A 22583-nucleotide genomic window follows, 5' to 3' on the forward strand; every position below is an offset into this window, starting at 1 on the left:
CACAGGCAGGAGGAAGAGACAGCTAGAAATAAGAAAGGGTAATTTTGCAGTAGCCAGCCTCTATGACCACACGGTTTCATCTTCCATTAACCAGAACAGTCTATATGAAGAAGGGAAGCAATTATATAATTCATTTGACTTGTGGACAGAGGGAAATGGAGACATGTGCCTCTTGCTGGAAGAGGAAGATAACCCTTTAATACCAGATTATAAACTAGTTATTCACAGCCTTGAGAAATAGAATCATCAGCTATATCAGTCTAACCTATTCATGAAAGAGCAAATAAAACACTTGTGGGCAGCTCAAGAAGAGATATGTTAGTTAATGATAAAAAGTCAGCCAGCTTCACCCATACTTAAGTCTGTCTACAGATTAAGGAAAAAACAGGGTCTTCACCTAGGAATAAGAACAATAAATGCTGCATGTACCCAGTCAACCTGCACTCCTCCAATACCCGCAGCTTGAAGGGCATACTCCAATCAGGGAACGGACAGTGCCATAGGCAGAGATATCAAGGTCAGCCCTGTGGCTGACAAGCAAGCCACCTTACCAGATCAAGAATCTGCCTTTAGTTATGAGCCCCCACCAGTCCAACACTTCTGTCAGGAGCTTGTCAGCAATTACAGCTCTCACTTCCTACCTCTTTCAAAGCCCTTTGACAGAGACCAGTATGTCTTCAGACAACCTATTTAAAGTGTACAGTCCGCACTTGGATGCCAAGGCCTCAAAGACTAGCTCATGCCAGTCTAGCACCAGATTCTACCTAACAGTCCTGTCTAACATCACCTTATGTGACGGGGCGGCAGGTCACTATAGTCAAGCAGGAGGCCTCCTACAGAGGACCACAACTATCAATACCTAATTTCACCCATCAAGACTCCAGTGAGTTTGCTCTGCTTAAGTTGGCAACAGAGGCGTTCAAATATCAGGTACTTATACATAGATAATTACGTAGATAATTTACTGCAGAGCCTATGTTCACCTATTTCAGCAAGGCAGCTGGTAGGCAAATTAAGAAAGCATCTGTTTGCTGGTGGATTTGAGATTTGTCAGTGGACCAGTAACATGCCTAGCATAACTGAACACCTGCCCAGAGACTCCGGTTCAAATGGCGCTGAGGTTTGGCTATATCAGAACTGTTCAGGTGTACAAGAATTCACCTCAGGGCTGAAATGGGATTGGGATATTCCTATTGCCCTTTAAAGTAGGCCATACCTACTATGTGCTACATATACAAGGACATATACAAGGTACTACCCCGCCAGTTTGACCCCTTCAGACACATACTTCCTTATACCACAAGAGCAAAGGTGCTCATCCAGCAGCTGTGGGAAAAGCATTGGGACTGGAATGAAACAAAGCGGCCAATTGACTTGCTGCATGTTTGGCAACACTGGGAAGGAGAGCTCCCAACCTTAACTAGTATAACTATACCAAGGTGCTCTACCCCACCTGGTATTTACACTCATACCTCCACTTGACAGGTTTATGTTTTTTGAGATGCCTCAGAAAAGGCCTATGGGTCTGTTTCTTACTTGCACACAGAAGATAAACACAGAAGTATATACCCTTCCTTCATAATGGCCAGGTCCAGAGTTGCCCCTAAATGCCAGCATACCATACCTAGACTCAAACTGTGTGTGGCCCTTAATGGAGTTCAGCTAGCTAGACTTCTTAAATCTGAGCTTACGTTAGAGATCCATCAAATAATCCTTTTATCTGACTCTACAACTGTACTGTCTAGGATAGTCTCAGAGTCATGTAAATTTAAAGTGTTTGTTGGGACTAGAATATCGGCGATCCAGGAGTTCACAGAGAGCTGTTTCTGGAGATATGTACCCTCTACCTGCAATCCAGCAGATGACCTGACCAGAGGAAAAACCTTGGCTGAGCTGTCTGTGCCTAACCAATTTATCCAAGGCTTTTCTTTCCTTTTTAAGCTTGAATCTGAGTGGCCAGATGCACCACCTACTGAACCCTCTGGAGATAAGTCAGAACAACGTAAAGACACCTTCTGTGGTGTCAGTATCACTACTCCAAAGCAGAAGAGCAGATGCTGAGCCGCAGGGATCACTGAGAGCAGCAGACTACCAAGTGGCAGAATTGCAGATTTTCCAAAGAGCACAAGACAATTTCCTTCAAGAGTACATGCAGTTGAAAAATGAGAGGACAGTGCCTGCAACAAGCCGTTTGCATAATTTATCACCAGAATTTGACCAGACCAGTCAACTTATTTAAATGGGAGGTTGACTGCGTCATACTATAGGATTGTAGTTTGCCACTATTCACCCAATAGTTTTAGAGCCTCATCATCCTGTCACCAGACTGATCATTCAAGACTGTGATAGTAAGTTATGCCATTCAGGGCCTGAATGGGTTTTTGCCGAATTAAGAAGATATTTCTGGATTTTAAGGGGCAGAGGAGCCATTTGGAAACCCCAACGTACATGTCATGACTGTAGAAAGTGGAAGGCTAAACCTGTCATTGCCAAAATGACAGACCTGCCACCTGCTAGCCTTAGAGTATTTAAACTTGCTTTCTATAGTACTGGTATGGACTGTTTTGGACACTTTCATATCAAAATAGGAAGGCATTATGAAAAGAGATGGGGTATAATTTTTTGCCACTAGATGTTTACGTTTAGACCAGGGGTGCCCAATGTGTTGACCGCGATTGACCGGTAGATCGCAAAGTTAGTGCAGGTAGATCGCGTTGCATTCCAAAAAAAATTTTTTTAAACGTTAGTCTTTCATATATCCTCCCTATGGCATTTGCCACTTGTTTGACATACAGGGCGGCCAGTCTAAGATCTCTTTTCTTCTAACACACTGGTCATCTGGCACGCACAAACGAACGCATGAGCTACTGCAAAACTCCGGCTGTGATTTAGTTAGCCTTCCAATTTATATTGACTAAAGAAGGGATTTAAAAGAAGATTGTTTGGGGAGGGTATGGGCTTAATGTGGAATTGGAAGAGGATTTTTTTTTTCTCACAATGTCACAATCGAAGTGCGTTTGTCTGACCTGTCAATCTATCATTGCTATTCCAAAGGAGGAAAATGTGGAAAGGCACTTTCAAACTGTTCATAAAAACTACGAAACTGACTTCCTTCTGAAAAGCAATATGAGAAAGAGAAAGGAGAGGGAACTTAAATCGCAGTTAATCGGACGGCCGTCATTTTTCACTCGGCTGAATTCAAAAGCTCCTTGACTGCATTATTTATGCGAGTCAGCCTTTTCCCACATGAAGACTATTAAATCCAATACTGTAGTGACCATAAATGTATTGAATTCTTATTGTGCCATAAAGGTTATTCAGTTATGCAAGGTACAACAACATATATTTTATGTGTAAAGTATATTCAGTGTGTAAATATATACAGTGGAACCTCGGTTTGCGAGCATAATTTGTTCTGGAAACGTGCTCACAATCCAAAGCACTCGTATATCAAAGCGAATTTCCCCATAAGAAATAATGGAAACTCAAATGATTCGTTCCACAACCCAAAACTATTCATATAAAAATGATTAATACAAAATATAAAGTAAAATACATAATATAAATTAACCTGCACTTCATGGCTGGTGTGAGTTTCTAAACTCATGTGGGGTTCCACCCAATGGGACGACACGCGGAAGAGCGTCCCAAAGCAATCGCAGTCTCCCAGCGCTGTAGCAGTTCGCCGTATAAGCGTATCCATGAAGATCGCAGACATGCTATAAGTGCCTGTCGTCAATGGGTCATAAAAGGAACATTATAAAGATCCCGCTACAATAAATAACAGCGCTGTTGCTGTTTCAAGCTGAATAAAGCTGGTGGTGTTAAAGTACTGAGACTCAGCTTTGTGTTTTGGGGAGCAAGATGGGGACTCGCACTTCACAGCGCACACACACACAGTCACAATGCTGTAGTAAACAGTATACGCTCGTACGGATGTTGACTATATGAGTGAGGCACACAGACTCAGACGGAGAATAGGAGACTATTGCCAGAGAGAGAGAGAGAGACACACGCTGGGCGAGCGAGCGAGATAAGGAGAGAGAGAGAGACACGCTGGGCGCGAGCGAGATAAGGAGAGAGAGAGAGAGAGAGAGACGCGCTGGGCAAGCAAGCGAGTGAGATAAGGAGAGAGAGAAAAGAACCATCAGCTCAGTTGTGATCAGATGACGCTCAGCAGACAAAGTGTATCCATACTACTCGTATTGCAAGACATCGCTCGTTTATCAAGTCAAAATTTATTAACATTTTTTGCTCGTCTTGCAAAACACTCGTAAACCAAGTTACTCGTAAACCGAGGTTCCACTGTATGTATATATATATATATATATATATATATATATATATATATATATATATATATATACATATATATACATATATATATATATATACATATATATACATATATATATATATATATATATATATATATATATATATATATATATATATATATATATACATATATATATATATATATATGTATGTATATATATATATATGTATGTATATATGTATGTATAATATATATATATATATATATATATATATATATATATATATGTATATATATATGTATATACGAGTTTCTCCACACTCTGAATCCTCCAGGCACTCCTGAGCATAATCTCATTTTGAAGGGGTGGGCACCAATAATGTTCCTGAGAAAGTTACAGCCACTGAAACTTTGTAACGGCACGAGACTTCCGGTCACGTGTCTGCAAAAGAACCTAATTGAGGCAACTATTATTGGCAGTGGCTCAGGGGAGAGAGTATTTATTCCTTGCATCCCTGTTATGCCCTCTGATCTCCCATTTCAATTTAAATGCTTCCAATTTCCAGTAAGGGTCTGCTTCCCGATGACAATTAATAAGTCTCAGGGACAGACCCTACAAAAGGTTCATATTGATTTGAGGCAAGATTACTTTTCACATGGCCAAGTGTGTGTTGCATGCTCAAGAGTAAGCTCAGTGCACAGCTTGGTCATATTACAACCGGAGGACCGAACTGACAATGTGGTATACAAAGAGATCCTTAACAAATAATTATTGGTATATTTTCCCTCAGTTTAAAAAGGTGTAATTTTCTTCTTAATAAAGATTTTAAGGCAGTACTTCGCCGTTGCAAAGCGCGGGTATTTTGCTAGTATATACCTGTATATAATTTTTAATGTAGGTAGATCATTTTGACCTGGTCATTTTAAGAGTAGCTCACAAACCGAAAAAGTGTGGGCACCCCTGAATTAGACCTTATTACAAGTGTTGATACCGATACCTTTTTGATGGCGTTAAGAAGGTTTATTGCATGAAGAGGTACCCTGTATAAACTATTGTCTGATCAGGGTACAAACTTTCATGGTGAGGAGCGAGATCTTAGAGAAGCCTTTGCAAGTCTAAACCCTGATTTGCAGCCATATTTAGCTAAACAAAAAAATATATTTTGGTTTAACCAACCAAGTGCTTCTCATTTTGTTGGTGCATGGGAAAGTAAGATACAATTGGTAAAACAAGCACTCCGCACTGTAATTGGTTTGCAAGCCGTGACGGAGGATGTACTCCAGACCATACTCATTGAGGTAGAGGGGATTTTGAATAGTAAACCTTTAGGATATGTGTCCTCCAATGTAGTGGATATAGACCCAGTTACTCCAAATTTAAAGTATTACTGAAGGGGTGACTAGAAAGTTCATTACCACAGGTGGCGTGGAAGTGGAATAAACATTCAGTGGACATTATTGTGGGGAGTGTACTTATGATTATTGATCACCAGCTTCCCAGATTCCCCTCTGGTTGATTGGTCGAGTGGTCAAGACCTTTCCCTGTCAAGACAGACACTTCAGAGTTGCAGAGGTAAGGGTAAAGGATAAGATTTACACTTGCTCAGTTAACCGTTTGATTGCACTTCCAAAATCCTAGAAGAGAGCAATGAGGAGCAATATGAAACTTAACTGATGTCTCTGCCTTTCAAAGAAACAAATATGCATTGCATATTTGGGGTCAGCAATGTAAGAAAGGCAGAGCCATTCAAATTTGCATACAGCAGAATTGGGAATATGGGTGTTTAAACCAAACAGCTGGTGTGCAGCGGGTGGCATGGTGCAGCACATTAAAACAGAGTTACTTGCGATTCCATTATGTCAGAGTTAAGTTCAGTGTTTGCAATTCAATGTTATTTTAAAGAAGAAACATAAATATCATGTTTGTTCATTACTAAGTTACAACTATTGTGCGTTCATATATACAGGTGCCGGTCATAAAATTGGAATATCATGACAAAGTTGATTTATTTCAGTAATTCCATTCTCAAAGTGAAACTTGTATATTAGATTCATTCATTACACACATACTGATGTATTTCAAATGTTTATTTGTTTTAATTTTGATGATTATAACTGACAACTAATGAATTCAGTATCTCGGAAAATTAGAATATCAATTAAGACCAATGCAAAAAAAGGATTTTTAGAAATGTTGGCCAACTGAAAGGTATGCACATGAAAAGTATGAGCATGTACAGCACTCAATATTTAGTTGGGACTCCTTTGGCCTGGATTACTGCAGCAATGCAGCGTGGCATGGAGTCGATCAGTCTGTGGCACTGCTCAGGTGTTTGAGAACCCATGTTGCTCTGATAATGACCTTCAGCTCTTCTGAATTGTTGGGTCTGGCGTATTGCATCTTCCTCTTCACAATACCCCATAGATTTTCTAGCGGGTTAAGGTCAGGCGAGTTTGCTGGCCAATCAAGAACAGGGATACCATGGTCCTTAAACCAGGTACTGGTAGTTTTGGCACTTTATGCAGGTGCCAGGTCCTGTTGGAAAATGAAATCTGCATCTCCATAAAGTTCGTCAGCAGCAGGAAGCATGAAGTGCTCTAAAACTTCCTGGTAGACGGCTGCGTTGACCTTGGACCTCAGAAAACACAATGGACCAACACCAGCAGATGACATGGCACCCCAAAACATCACTGATTGTGGAAACTTTACACTGGACCTCAAGCAACGTGGATTCTGTGCCTCTCCTCTCTTCTTCCAGACTCTGTGACCTTGATTTCCAAAGGAAATGCAAAATTTACTTTCATCAGAGAACATAACTTTGGACCATGTTTGGGGCAGCCACTCGTATATTATATCCTGGCTGCAAAAATTAACTCACGACCCAGGAGGTAGTACCTCAACTGCGTAATAGCCCACTTAATCGCCAGTGCCTCTCTTTCCAGTGCTGCATACCTGGTCTCCCGATCCAGCTGTTTCCAGCTCAGGAACATAGCGGGTTGTTCAACACCATCGACGCTCTGGCTCAGCACGGCACCCAGGCCTGTGTCCGAAGTATCCATTTGGAGGATGAAAGGGAGAGAAAAATGAGGTGCTTTCAAAACAGGAGTTGAAGTAAGGGCCTGGTTGAAGTCACAGAATGCAGCGTCCGTCTTATCTGTCCATACCACATTGTTGCGAGCCCTCTTCTTTGTCTTCTTTGAGCTGCTCTCTCTGAAATCTGAGGTTCGAACCAGCGGTAGCACCCGGTTAATCCGAGAAATGCTTGGACCTGCCGCTTGGTTCTCGAAAAGGGCCATTTCAGAATGGCATCTACCTTTGGACATTGTAGTTTGACGGTACCCCGACCCACTAGGTAGCCTAAATATTTTGCCTCTTTCAATCCAAAGAAACACTTCTTAGGATTGATTCGAAGCCCGCTTTTGGCTAGCATCAGCAATACCGCTTTTACCTACTGTACGTGATCCTTCCATGTGCTGGAACAGATGAAAACGTCATCCAGATATGCAGCATTATACGCATTATGGGGTTGGAGCACTTTGTCCACCAGACGTTGGAAAGTCGCAGGAGGCCCGTCTAACCCGAATGGAAGGACACGATACTGCCAATGTCTGCTAGGGGTGATAAATGCAGTCTTAACCTTAACGGAGGCTGTTAAAGGAATTTGCCAGTACCCCTTAGTCATGTCAAGTGTAGTCAAAAACTTTGCTTGACCAAGCCTTTCAACGAGGTCGTTCACTCAAGGCATTGGATAAGTGTCAAATTGGGAGACTTGCTTAAGCTGACGGAAGTCATTGCAAAACCTCCAACTCCCATTAGGCTTACTAACCAAGACGATCAGACTGGACCAGTGACTATAACTTTCCTCTATTTCTCCTAGTTCCAGCATATGCTTGATTTCAAGCTTCACTTCTACTTTCTTTGCCTCGGGAAGTCGAAAGGGTCGCTCTCTAACAATAACCCCCAGTGCTGTCACCATAGCCAAGTTTCCATCAAGTTTTTTGCGACGTTTTGTTATCGACAAGCAGAATATACGTAAAAAAAATGTGTGAAATTTGCTGTCTCCAGCCTGTTTCCATCCAACTGGCTTTTTATCGATAAAATGGTGTGCGTAATGACGTCATCCAATCCAAAACGAACTGTCGCATAAGTTTTGTTGTATCACGAAAAAAAATCTGCCCTTGAGCCGTTTCCATACATAATTGTGTGTATGTCGCAAATTATTTACCTTTTGTTTTCCACGTTACACCCCCTCCACTAAACAAAGAAACAAAGAAATTGAGAGATTATTCAGTTTTTTTTTTTATTTGCCAGCTTACTGTTATTTCAGTTTCACTAATAATTGGAATTGTACATAATATCCGAAGACGACAGCAGAATGAAGCAGTTGCTTGTCTGAAAGCCCTAGAGCTCGAAGAAAGTACCCCAGTGGGACGAAACCCACGGGTATGGGAGAGACGATGGAATAAGACCTTCTGGAAGGAGGTGGTGGGGGGACACTTCACAGAAAATCTCTGGCTGCAAAATTTTAGAATGACACGGCCGATGTTTGAGATGTTGTGTGGATTCATCAGTCATCACAGGTTGTCACCGACCACCGGTTCCAACCCAAAAGCGGATTGCCATCGCCCTTTACAAGCTGGCAACCTGCGCCGAGTATAGAGTAGTCGGAGAAACTTTCAGGGTTAGTAAAACTACCGTCCATCGATGTGTATATGCTGTGTGCACCGCTATTAAAGAAAAATTAATGCGGCGTTATACCAGACTTCCGACTGTAGCGGAGGCCAATGAAATTGCATACCGCAATTCCTTGGTGCATCTTGTGCCACAGATTTACGGTGCGCCGGATGGCACGCATGTGCCTATTCTTCCCCCGACGGAAGGCTACCGCGATTACATTAATCGCAAAGGGTGGCCATCTATTGTTCTCCAGGCCCTTGTTGATGACAGGTGCATGAAACGAGACATTTGCGTTGGCACTCCTGGAAGTCCCCATGATGCAGCTGTGTATGCAGCATCGGATCTGTATAGGTGAGCCTCCTTTCAACATCCCTTCTCAGTGCGATGACAACTGAATTAGTACTGTAACCTGCTTCCCTTAAGGTTTTTAATTAAAACTGAAATTTGAATTAATACAAAATAACGATGTTTAATCAAAAAAAAAAAAAACTAGTTAATATTAATGAGAGAATTTCTCATATATGCTAAAACATCTGCCATTTCATAATAAGAAAAAAATGTTTAGATAATGAAACACACGGTTTATTAAATATTTTGACTGGCACAGTAAATTACCTTTGCGGTTTTTGTATTATTTAGACATCCTGAGAGACACCCCAGGCTACAGTTGATGTGGAAGGAGTTCAGGTACCCCTTTTAGTAGCAGGAGACCCAGCCTATCCGCTACTGCATTGGCTCATCACGAGAAATAACGAGTCTCTTCATCAGACCATGCGAACCGCTCCGCTATTCTCGTTTTGATTGCACGTGATGAAAATGTATCATGTGACACATTTATTTGCGTTAAAGCCCTTTTTTTCCCAACAAAAAGTGTTTCCAATGTAATTTTTGCGACATCTGAAGTATCGATATGGAATTTATGCGCTAAAGTTAAACGGAAAAATATTATGTTGACATGTACAGCATTTTATCGATAATTAGTATTTCCAGCAGCTAAAATTTGAAGCGCTAAATATTTTTTCGCAAAAACTCCTTGGATGGAAACCTGGTTCATGTCATGTGCAATCAGAGAGGTCGTCCCGGGTTTCTCACTCAGCACCTCTGGGACGGACAGAATAGCTGATTCAAGCTCCCATCTCTGTCTGGAATTTAAATCTGCTCCAAAATTAAGGCTGTCTGAGCAAAGAATGAGCGGGGTTAGGGATCAGAATCCCTCTCCTTCCATGGCTTCAGCAAATTTACATGATAAACCCACCCGCTCAGTCGACGAATGGGTTGTTTTACCTAATAATCAACAAGCCCTTTCCTCTCCTTAATTTCATAAGGTCCTTGTCAATGGGCAAGTAATTTCGAGTGAGAGGTTGGAACCAAAACCATGACACGATCTCTCGGATGTAATTCTCGCAGGGTTGTACCACAATCATTATAGCGTGCCTTTGCTGCCTGCGCTTCTTCCAAGTGACTTTTTAGAACAGGTCGAATTTTTCCATATCGATCGCATAACTGCACGATATACTCTTTATTGGTAGAGGGAAGAGCCTCTCCTTCCCATCCTTCTTTTAAAATATCGAATAATCACCAAGGTTGTTGTCCATATAATTCCCGATAGGCAACGTGTACGAGGAGCTGATCCCAATTCCTCCCGTCCCTGCCGACTACCTTACGAAGCATTTGCTTGAGAGTTTGATCAAATTTCTCCACTAAACCGTCGGTCTGAGGATGATACACCGCGGTCTTTGAGTGCTTTATTTTAAGTAACTTTCCAATTTCCCTGAACGTCTCCGAGGTGAATGGTGTCCCTTGATCCGTAAGGTCTTCTTTAGGGATGCCAACACATGCAAAGACCCCTACAAGTTCCTGTGCAGTTGCTTTTGATATGGCAGGGGAACAGCCTTGGGATATCATGTAGCATAATCAATGAGGACTGATATATTTATGTCCTCGGGCTGAGGGTTCTAGGAATCCTACAATGTTGACTCCAATTTGCTCAAAGGGAATAATCGGGGAAGGGGAACAAGAGGAGCTCAGTCCCTCCTAGGAATTTGCTGTAATTGACAGTCTGGACAAGAGACGCAAAAACGGCAAACCTCCTCATTAATTCCTGGCAAAAAAAATCTGAGCTTAATCCGCTGTAATGTTTTCTCGATGCCCAAATGGCCTCCTAGGAGGCGGGCATGTGCTAATTCACAGACTTGCCGCCGGTAAATTCATGGGATTAACAACAACTTTCTCACCTACCCCTCATGCTCAGCTATTTAATATAATAGGTTGTTCTCTATCACAAAGTGAGGACCCTGTGGCATAGGCTGATGAGTGCATTGGCCATTGACAAGTACTGCTGCATTTTTCACATGTTTCAGGGAGTTGTCATTCCACTGCTCCTTTTTGAAAGAAGCCGGCAATTCTCTGAACTGAAAATGCATCTCAGAGAGAGGGTCCGATCTGACCTCAAGGGGTGGGAATTCTTCCCGTCTCGTCGGGCATGGGGTGATGACGAGTCCATCTGTGACGGCCCAGAAATCTCCCCATCTACCTCTTGGACTTCCATATCTCTCTCTGCTGGCTGGTTACACGGTGTGGAGACAGCTGGAGTCGAGTCATCCCCATCTATAGCTAGGCCTAAATTTTGTTTGGGAGTTGTAATTGGTACACCGCTTTTATTGTCCGACCAGTCCCGCCCCTGATTCACAGCGAAAGGTGGACTAGGGAGGGTCTTTTTTCAGTGATACTCCATAGCTAATGAAACATAGGGTAGTTTTATACTTACGGGTTTCCAAATGTACACAGGTAATACTGGTCTTTATTTTTATCCACTGTCGCAGTAATACATATCAGGAAGCAACAATGGAAAAGTTACTGCCGGTATCGAGGAGTGCTTCGACTTTATATCCATTAACTATTACCACCCCCATATGTGTTAGGGATAGGAGGTTAACAAGTGCACATAAACCGCCTCTCACCTTCCACCTGCATCCCTCCTCATCCCCTGGCAGTTTGCACGCTCTGAGGCCCAGGAACATTGGAACAGGCTCTGGCTTATATGAAAGAGACCTAGTTTGTGTGATGTAATCCCCACAAAATCCACTAGAGGAGCGTTCTGCTCCCTCAGATTGTGAGGCTGGCTCAGATGTTTCTAGGAGCTTTATACGCTCCTCCATGGTGTGGATGTTTCTAGTGCTGCTACACTATTTGAAATGACATCAGCTCAAATGGCCTTAGCCAATGGGCTGTTTGCTCCCAGAGAGCTTCTTCCTGCTCCCGGGTAGATCGCTCAGGATCTAACTTTCAGTTTTTTAGGATCTTTACCTGCTGGACTGGTGAAAGCCCATATTTATCTGGGATCATAACCCCAAAGGGTGGCTCAGTTCTCTCCTCCAAACAAACATAATGAGCCCCCTTCGTTTCCTCCATAGGAACCAGCGCACGTCTGTAAATCTCATCCATATTCTTCCTTTGAGACAATACTAGCTCAGTTTCGTATTTAGGAAGCGGAGCCTGCACCAAGTTACTCCTGACCCACGAACGAACTCCACCACCAGCAAACTTGGCCCCAGTATTTTCCCACCTGATTAATTATTTGGTCCTGCCCGTTTTCTTCAGGGAACCACCATCCTGCCGGCTATGCCACTGTGACAAGGATGAGACTTGAGACATAAAAGTTTGGGGCAGCCACCCATATATTATATCCCGGCTACAAAAAGTTTAACAGAGATGTTCACATGACTGAGTCCAAAATAGAAGTGATGAGGTGGAGATAAGATGGCTTTAAAGGCCCAGAGAAGAAGTGATGTCATCAAAAGGGCCAGAACCGGAAGTGATGTCATCGGCTGCAGAATTAGAAGTGATGTCATCAAAAGGCCCAGAACCAGAGGTGATGTCATCTATTGCACTGGAACCTTGTGGGATTTCCTGGGAACGGTCTGCAAGGAACTGAGAACGACAATCAGCACACTCTGCCACCCCCTGGTCTGATGTGGTATTAACAATACTTAAGCCCTTTAGCTATTTTACTTTTACTTTTCTTTCTCCTTTTATTCTTCTTTTGCCGCCTCCACACCTCTCTTTGCAAGTTCCGTCCTCTGCCTCCTGACTCCGGCTCCCTGAATGGAGTGAGGCGGCTCATATCATAATGCACTTGGATGTGTTCCAGGTGCTCCCTGACTTTCCTGCAACACTTCCTGGTGTGTTGGAAGTGCTGCAGTCCATGGCTCTGGAACCATCCAGGCGCCCCCTGGCGGTGGCTCCCATGCAATCCAGGAGGGCTGCCCTCTTCCGTCCTGGGGAAGGAATTAACCCTCTCCCGGGCCCCTGCTTCTCCAGACCTCCTAGTGGAGCAAGGTCCCCAGCTCTCTATCACAATATATATATTTATATATATATATATATATATATATATATATATATTATACACACATAAAGAGGCCGTATACATATAACACATTTTATTACCGAACATCCCTTCTCTTTTAATTAAGTCAATCTACCATTGAATGGTCTTGTTCTACTACATAGTGTAAACTTTGTAGATATATGGAATATGATATTTTGGGCCTCTGTACATTTTATTATAAAAGTTATATAATAAGTTTAGAAGTATACTTCTGCAGTAGGCAGTGTGGCGGATGGCCGGGGTCCTTACCCGGTCAGGATGCCCTTATTATGGAAGGGCTGGTGAAAAGATTATTTCCACGGCAGTTTTATTCCCAGACCTACAGAGTGCAGTCCCCTTGGTTTCCACAGGTCATAAGCATAGAAACTTAACCCTGTTGGGGCCTGAGATTTACTCAACAACATAACATTTTCTAAGCACAGTTAATCCTGACCAGGGTTGCATGGGGTTGCAGCCCATCCTAGCAAGCACAGGGCACAAGGCTGGAATAATCCCCTGAATAGGGCACCCTTCAATCACAGGGTGAACAGACACTATCACCAATCCACCTAATCCGCAAGTGTTTTGGACTGTGGAAGGAAACCAGAACACCCAAAGTAAATCTTTGCAGACACGGAGAGAACATGCAAGCTCCATGCAGGGAAGAGCCAGAACATGAGCCCTGGCCTACTTACTGCAAGGTGGCAGCACTAACACTGCACCATCATGCTGCGCCTTAACAGCATAAAAACATTTTTTTCGCTTACATTATATGTTATAAGCTAACATGCTGAAATGAATTTATTAAGAACATATGTGTTTCTAACATGTTAATCTTCAGGTGTTAAGTTATATAGTATTTTTACAGCAGTCATTGTTTAATGCAATTTCTCAGTTTTCCTCTGACAACCACATTAATGGAGGTTCAGTGCTGTCCTGTGGTGTGCACATTTAGTAATAAACCTGGATACTTCAGAAAGAGGAATTCCTAGGTCTTTAGAAATTAATATGGAGTCATGTTTTATAATTATTTAATTTTTTAATCCTTTGGTAATTTTTTTTATTATACATTTTCAAAGAGAAAGTCTGAGAGGAGTCACAGATATTATGTTACTATAGATGTCTATTTATGTGGATGGATAATTTAAAGTTACTTGTGACTTAATAATGGTGAAATTGTGCACACAGAAAATAAGAATAAGCTGTTTCATATAAAAACATTTAACGATCGTGAAGGCTTCCAATGTTTTTGTTGAAACATTTTCTTTTCTATACCATAAGTACAGTATAAATTAACATTCTCTCTTGTGAACTGTAAATAAAAATAATAAAGGTGAGAACACTATTATTATTTTTGCTCCAGTGTATTATAGAATATAAAATACAAAATATTAGGGTGCCAAAACATCTATATTCTTAAAGGACCTGGTTAAAATTATTGTTGTGTGCTACAGACAGATTCTGAGAAATTATACACTTAGCCCATTATATCTTAACCTAGCTAGAGAATCAGAAATGAATAATATTGGCTGATGCCTTTATGGTTACATTGCTTTTGCTTTTCCAGTTGAAACATAGGCAGGTGAAGTGACCTCATAGTCGCACAGTGCCAATGGTGGGAAGTCCATCATTCTAAACCACTACAGCATAGTGCCTGTCATAAAGATGTTTATTATGTTCCATTTCATCAACAGTTCTATTTGTTTTTAAAATGGTTCATCATTTATTTTAGCCTTATTGCAAATTGTTTCCCAGGCCATGTATTTTTATATATATTTGAAAACTTTAAAAAGCATTGAGGTTAAATTAAAATGTGATTTTATGCTCCATTTAAGTATTGTGTCAAGAAATATAAATCATAAAATTTATTATGTATTTTTTTTTGTCAGTGCCTTAGCTCCTCTTTAGTAAGATCCATTGTCATTTTTCCATTTATTTGAAAATCTTTCGCTGCTCTTTAAGATGCATTTAACATCAAATTTAGAAAACAAACCACTAAGCATATTAATATATTTTCATATTTGTGCACATTAACAGACAACAAAATAGCTAGATTGTTTTAAATAACAATAGATACAAAACTCAATTCTGTTGCTCCTTAAGAGATTCTTTCATTAAAAATAAAGGTTATTAATGCAATCAAGGCTTTAAAAGTAAAGGGTATGAATGTAACAGCTGTGAAACACCAAAAGGAAAACTTTGATTTTTGACTCATACAGTCAAAATAATGTCTAGACATGGAATGTCTCCCCTTTTGATGCTTTTTCAGTTTGCAGTTGCTAAAGAGTTTTCATGTGCTTTACAAAGGTTTTAAGTTCTTTTGTTAACATATGATTTCTTTGTTTAATTTTTATTCTTCGTAATGTTTAAGGGTAGCAAATAAAAAGGAAAAAAAATTCCACAAATATCAAGAGAGTCACTAATATAAATGGTGCATTTTAAATGCTTATTCATTGTAAACACAATTAGGAGTATATTCAAATTATGGTCCAATTGCAGAATGTTTCCTGTCATCTTAGCACTACTTGCTTGAAATAAGGAGACATGCTTACATTTTGTTCAGTATCAGGCTGTTTAAAGGATTTAATAGAAAACTCTTTACAGAAATTGCTGAAGTACAGAAAATGAATGTCCAATGAAAATACTAATAACCTTAGTAAACTAATGAGCTGCAGTGTGCCTTCCACATGCTGGCACAGAAGCAGACATTATTATACAATCCACTGGGTGAAATATAATTCAACCAAAGTTTGCTATAAATTATATAACACTACATAACTGTATTTTCATGTTTTGTTTATAAATACATATTTTTAAACAAAGCATACATTAAATATTAAATGCATATATTATTTCTAATGATATACAGTTTTTGTACAGTTTTTTTACTATTTAATATTTGCTGCTCCATATTTTCAAGTAAAATAAATGATGCAATCCAGTATGTATATTGTTTCTGTGCTGTTGAGACATATAGTCTAGTGCATGTGGATAACTGCTGCATTATCACTTTTCTTTGGGTATTAAATAAAGAATAACAGACATTAGACAATATCATAATCCTGTTTGCCTAATTTAGGAAATGTTTTTGCTGATATCATAATTGATGTCTAGTCAAATTTTCATTGCATGTGATTGCATTGTAAAAGGTCCTCATAGATATGCTGGAAAGATGATCAAAACAAGTTGTCTAAGTTGTTTTTATAAGGGATTCAATTCCTTTCTTACCATTTTGTTTTTGTTTTATTCTATGATATTTTATTTTTTTCTCTTAAACCAAATAAAGTTTCCTACTCAACCTCTAGACGCAATTAATTATCAAACCAACTCTATGTTATAGTCATAGATTTCCATACATCTGAGCTTTGGGGAGAATCACCACAGTCTTCCTTTGACAATTGCAGATTTAATATCATATTGCATATAATAATTCAGAAATGATCATATTCTCAAATGGAAAATTTATAGACAACTTAGCCAGAGTGCATGAAAATGTTTGTATATGAACAATCATTATAAATTGCTTTTAAATTATTATACTTTACCCTATATAACAAAGTTTATTATTTGTAATATCAACTCACCTCTTGTACTTCCGAATAAAGACCAGTTTTGTTATATTCCAGAGTTTGACTGTATGTTTTTTGAAACCATGAAAATCCAGGCAAACAATGTCATAGAAAGGGCTTGAGCATTACAACATGCCACTGTAAATTATACATACATTTACTGAGCAAATTATTAGGAAACCCTGTACACCTGAATATCCTTGAAGTTATCTAATTAGCCAATAATGTAGAACCAGCGCAGTGAATAAAATCATGCAGACTTAGGTCACATCAGACACCAGCATGGGGAGAAAATGTGATTTCAAGGAATTCGACAGTCATTGTTAGTATCCTATAGAACATACTTGACTATTTCTGTTATTGCTGATCTTTTGGAATTTTAATGCACAACAGCCTCTAGAGTTTACTCAGAATGGTGCAAACACAAAAAAAAACGCAGTGTGAATAGCAGTTGTTTGGATGGAAACGCCTTATTAATAAGAAAGGCCAGAGCTGACAGAAAGGCTTCTGTAACTGAGATACATCAGATAACAATTGTGGTGAGCAGAAAAGCAACTCAGAATGCATAATACATTTAACATTGAGGCAGATGGGCTACAAAAGCAGAAGACCATATTGGGATCCACACCTGTCAGCCAAGAACAGAATGCTAAGGTTACAATGGGAACAGGCTCACCAAAAATGGATGAACACTGGATAAACACAGTCTGGTCTGATGAATCTTGATTTCTATTGAAACACACAGATGATTGGGTCAGAATTTGGTGCCAACAGCATCAATCCATGCACCCAACCTGCCTTGTGTCAACAGTCCAGGCTGGTGGTGGTGGTGGTGAAATGGCATGGGGATGCTTTTTCTTGGCACAATTATTGCTTGAATGCCATAGCCAATTTGATTGTTGTTGCTAACCATTTGCATCCTTTGATGGCATAAACATAATTGAAATTACTTTAAAAAATTAAAAATTGCTAAATGGAATTTAAACAGTTGTTTTTCAAAAAAATGTTTCAAACATTTTATTTTTAACCTATTTTCGTATCCTCATTAATCTCTTGTTTCCTTCTACTTTATAGGTGCTGATCGAGAACGGATGACTGCCAATCATGAAACCTACCTTCTTATGGCCAGCACACAAAATGATATGGAGGACTGGGTGAAGACTATACGTAGAGTGATATGGGCACCTTTTGGTGGAGGTGAAAGGAAAATTAACATTTAGCATGTTTTGTTCTTGTCAGACATTTTAAGTAATCACTAGGCTGCAAATTGTATTTTTTAACTCAAGGTACATTTTATTCAGTCTTTAAAGAGCCTAGTATTTTAATATAGGTAGTTTGTGTTTTTAGTACTTGATGTTAGCTGCTTCCATATACTGTACTGTTTATTACAGTAAGAAGTAAGGATTGGAATTTAGGCACAATGCATGTAGTTAATTTGATAGGTGAATGAGCAACAGCAAGCTTAGAGGAAATCAGACCTGGGGAGAATATAGAGAGGAGTGGGGTATTGAGAAGGGAAATGCTTTTGTGTGGAACTGTGGTGGGCATGTAAGAAAACAATCTCAATGAACAGACAGGGAATGAAAACCCACTGAGTCAGCAGAGTTCTTTTTTACTTTCATTTTATTAGTACTTTGAGTTCACCATTTTGTGTTTGCCTCCCTGAAGTTTACTTTTGTAATAAAGGTGCCCTATTTCATTATATGTACTCTATATGGTCAAGCGTATGTGGGCAAGTTCAGTTATTTCGATAGATAGATAGATACTTTATTAATCCCCAAGGGGAAATTCACATTATACACACAGCTATGCAATTTGCTTTGACAAATATTGGCATTAGAATGGGTTGTACTGAAGAACTCAGTGGCCTTAAACATGGCATCGTTTAGGACGGCACCTTTTACCACTGTTCAATATGTGAAATTTCTAGATCTGCCCCTCCGCTGTAAATACTATTATTGTGAAGTAGAGGCGCCTAGGAGCAACAACAACTCACACAAAGTTGCAGAGTGGGGCCATCGAGCACTGAAACACATAGTACATAAAAATCGTCTGGGTTCTTTTCACAACAGAGTTCCAAACTGACCGTGGAAGCAATATCATCAAAATAACTGCGTGTTGGGAGCCTCAAGAAACAGGTTCCGAAGTAGCTGCACACCAAGCAATATTACCGGTATTGGCTGGAGTGGTGTAAAACACATCACAATTGGAACTGTGGGCATATTCTCTCTAGTGATTAATCATACTTCACCATCTGGCAGTCTGATCTGGGTTTAACAGAAGCCAGGATGTTTTATTGTATTCTCAGCTCATGTGTGATGTGCACACTAACATGAACAGTACCAATATTTAATCTTAGGTTTTTCTTAGGATAGAAAGGAATGTCAAAACCATCTATTTTACTGTAACCTATAACCTGTTTCACTCTTTGTTGTACCCCGCGTATTCAATCCTATTGACCGCAAAGGAGGGCCAGCTCCAAAGTGATGCTTATGGTTTTGGAATGGAATGCTGAGCAAGACATATACAGTAGGTGTGATGATCAGGTGTCCACAAACATTTGGCCATATGTTGTATATGTTATTTATGGGTATGGAGTGTTATTAGTATGTTTAGAAAATGAACAGAATGATGAACAGATAGATAGATAGATGCTTTATTAATCCCCAAGAGGAAATTATCATACTCCAGCAGCAGCATACTGATAAAAAACAAAATTAATTAAAGAGCAATAAAAAAAGCAGTGTAAGTTAAAAAATGCAAGGTGGAGAGTGCGAGGCAGGCATAACAGTCTATAATCTTGTATAGTGTTAAAGTTTTTATCTTTACATTAGTTTGGCTGCTCTAGCTCATTCCTGGTCTTAAATGTAGTATATATATCATTATGTAGTATATTCCATACTTGGTTTTGGCTAGTTTAGGTGGCAAAATATATGACCAATCTCACATGATCAAGTGAGATAATTTTGAGATAATATGAATTGTGTTCATATATAGTGTGGTCTATGGCCGGCTTGTCATCCTGGCCAATACCCCCAGGCCGCCAGATGGAGCCCTCCCTGCAGCATGGAGGTGCCCCGAAGACCAGCAGGGAATCCTGGACAATGGAGTTTTCATCCACAGCCCTGCTGGATACCACAGGGGCCGCTAGATGGAGCTGCAGGGAGGAGCAAAGAATATTATTTGCCTTACGCCCCAGAAGTACGTCCGAGTCACATGGACAAGGGGAATGACGTGCTTCCGGGGTGAAGAAAAAGAAGAGTTTTTTTATTTTTAATTTTTATTTATTAATTTTATTACAATCAATACATAGCAATCAAGTTTTTACAAAAAAGAATTATGTTAAGAACAGATCGATCCCCACCCCTGAGAGAGAGAGCAAGCCAAACGGTGTAAAATTTAAGGCTTGTAAAAATACCTAAATTAATAAATTCTCTGTGCTTTATAAACTTATTTTAAAATATTACTGATTAGATCCTGCCATGTTTTGAAAAAGTCTGTACAGATCCTCTAACTGAGTATTTGATTTTTCCAATTTTAAATAGTATAACACATCAGTTTCCCACTGACTTAAAAGAGGAGAGTTTGGGTTCTTCCAGTTTATCAGAATAAGTCTGCGTGCCAACAGTGTAGTAAATGCAATCACAATTTGTTTGTCCTTCTCCACTTTAAGCCCCTCTGGAAGAACCCCAAACACAGCTGTTAATGGGTTAGGAGGGATTGTGAGTCCAAGGCTGTCTGAGAGGTAATTAAAAATTTTTGTCCAGAATAATGCTAATTTGGTGCAGGCCCAGAACATGTGACCCAGTGAGGCTGGAGCTTGGTTGCAACGTTCGCAGGTTGGATCATGCCCTGGAAACATTTTGGAGAGTTTTAGTCGAGACAGATGTGCTCGATATATAATTTTGAGTTGTATAATTGTATGCTTTGTGCATATGGAGCTCGAGTGAATTCTCTGCATTGCTACTTTCCACTCCTGAAAAAGAAGAGTTTTGATCTGCCCCAGAAGTGCTAAGAAGTCACAAGGACTGAGGGTTCAGAAGCACTTCCGGGTCACGGACTATAGAAGAACTGTGGCAACTCCCAGACGGGGAGCTGAGCTGGGTGGAAGGGTAACAATGTGTCTGGGAGTGGAGGATTGTTTATTGTATTTGTGATTAGTGAATTTAATGAGTATTGTGGAGAGTAGAGTGCTTTGTGCACTGTACTATATTAATAAAGTCTACTTTTGGACTTTTATCTGGTGTCTGGCATCTTGGACAAGGGTTCAAGGGAGCGACAGTGACCCTTATTTGTCACAATAGATTAAAAAGAAAACATATACATTTTACAGATATATTTAATTTTTTAAGTGTTGAAAAAGCAACATTGTTTGTAAGTGAAGCTAAAATCATATAGATAACTCAGAAAATGGTTTGTCATCTGTTAAATGCCTTTGGGCTCACTTGTCAAATGACAAGAATGTAACCTTTGATCTACTCAATCTATTCTGATAGGCTCTAAAATATTTTTTCAATTATAAGGCAAGTTTTGCTACATATTTTATTAAAGGTTTTAAGTTTGCCATTATTTTAAAGTACTGTAGTATGTGATGTATGGGTTGCTGAACAAGTGTTTAGAAGGCAATAAAGTCACATGTCTGGATCAACAAGACCATAGGAGAGAAAAGACAGTAAATGATGGTAGTGACAACCCATGTACTCATGATAATATAAAAGGGCAAACACTACCACAGCATGCTAGGGCTTTTAAATACACTGGATGCCATGAAAGAACAACGGTGGGGTCACCATAGAGCTAGAGATCAAAATGTGACCTGGGGAAAGCATGCAGTATTTTTCTCAGATTGTTAGAGGCCAGTTGTGGTAGCAATTACCAGGGATTCCGAACCGTCTGTGGAAGTGAGGCTATAGTCTCCCTTGGAGCGGAGGAAGATCTCATACTTAACAGAGGGCAGCGTGATGTTTTAAGGCTGGAAAGTTTGGAATCTGGTTGTTGATATAAGAGGTCAGGCAGTAATAGTTGTTTTATTCAGGGGTGCATGGACATCAGTGTCAGTCCAAAGACTGAAACTGGCTGTCAAAAAGGCTAATAATATTGTGATCAGGATGGGCCAAAATGATAATCCAAAAGAATATTCAGACACAATGACAAGGAGTTGTTACTGAAAAACCTATCAACAAAAAGGATTGCAAGATAATTCTGCAGTTTTTGAATGTATACCCAAACTAGGATAATGTGAGCTACACGGCAGCATCCTAAATAATGTAGTCAATATCAATGTCATATGTAGAATGATGTGAATCCACTGACAATAATCAGGATGTCAACTTAGGCTCTGAGATCAAATGTCACTATTCAAATATAATTTGAATTCGTTTAAAAAAAGCCTTATTCAAATGCAAAAGCTGACATTCAATTGTAAAACAGCAGTTATTTATTTTACTTCCCACTAATTTTTGCATTAGGTTAGTCTAGACAGGTACAGTATTTGGAAGGTCTATTTTTGCACATCATTTCTGCGATCAGCATTTTCATAATTTTGAATTGTTAGCTTATTACCCAGATTATTAAAGCTTACAGCCATACATAGTTGCTGAACCATAGTGGCAAACTGTGTCAGCATTTAAAATCTCTCCTAAATGAAAAAAGACAATAAGAGTCAGAAAATATATATGTTTCTATAAT

At 39.8% G+C, this 22583-nt stretch overlaps 1 protein-coding gene across 4 annotated transcripts in view; it reads left to right on the forward strand.

Annotated features, from left to right (window-relative positions):
- Window positions 1-22583, forward strand: part of arhgap24 (Rho GTPase activating protein 24) — a 545551-nt gene that overhangs the window by 438905 nt on the left and 84063 nt on the right. For all 4 annotated transcript variants that reach the window (XM_039750801.1, XM_039750802.1, XM_039750803.1 and 1 more), the window contains one exon: window positions 17970-18092. In XM_039750801.1, the coding sequence (XP_039606735.1) occupies window positions 17970-18092 (123 nt within the window). The remainder of the gene's footprint in view (window positions 1-17969; window positions 18093-22583) is intronic.

This window comes from Polypterus senegalus, chromosome 4 (genome assembly GCF_016835505.1).
Source record: "Polypterus senegalus isolate Bchr_013 chromosome 4, ASM1683550v1, whole genome shotgun sequence".
NCBI classification, from domain to species: domain Eukaryota; kingdom Metazoa; phylum Chordata; class Cladistia; order Polypteriformes; family Polypteridae; genus Polypterus; species Polypterus senegalus.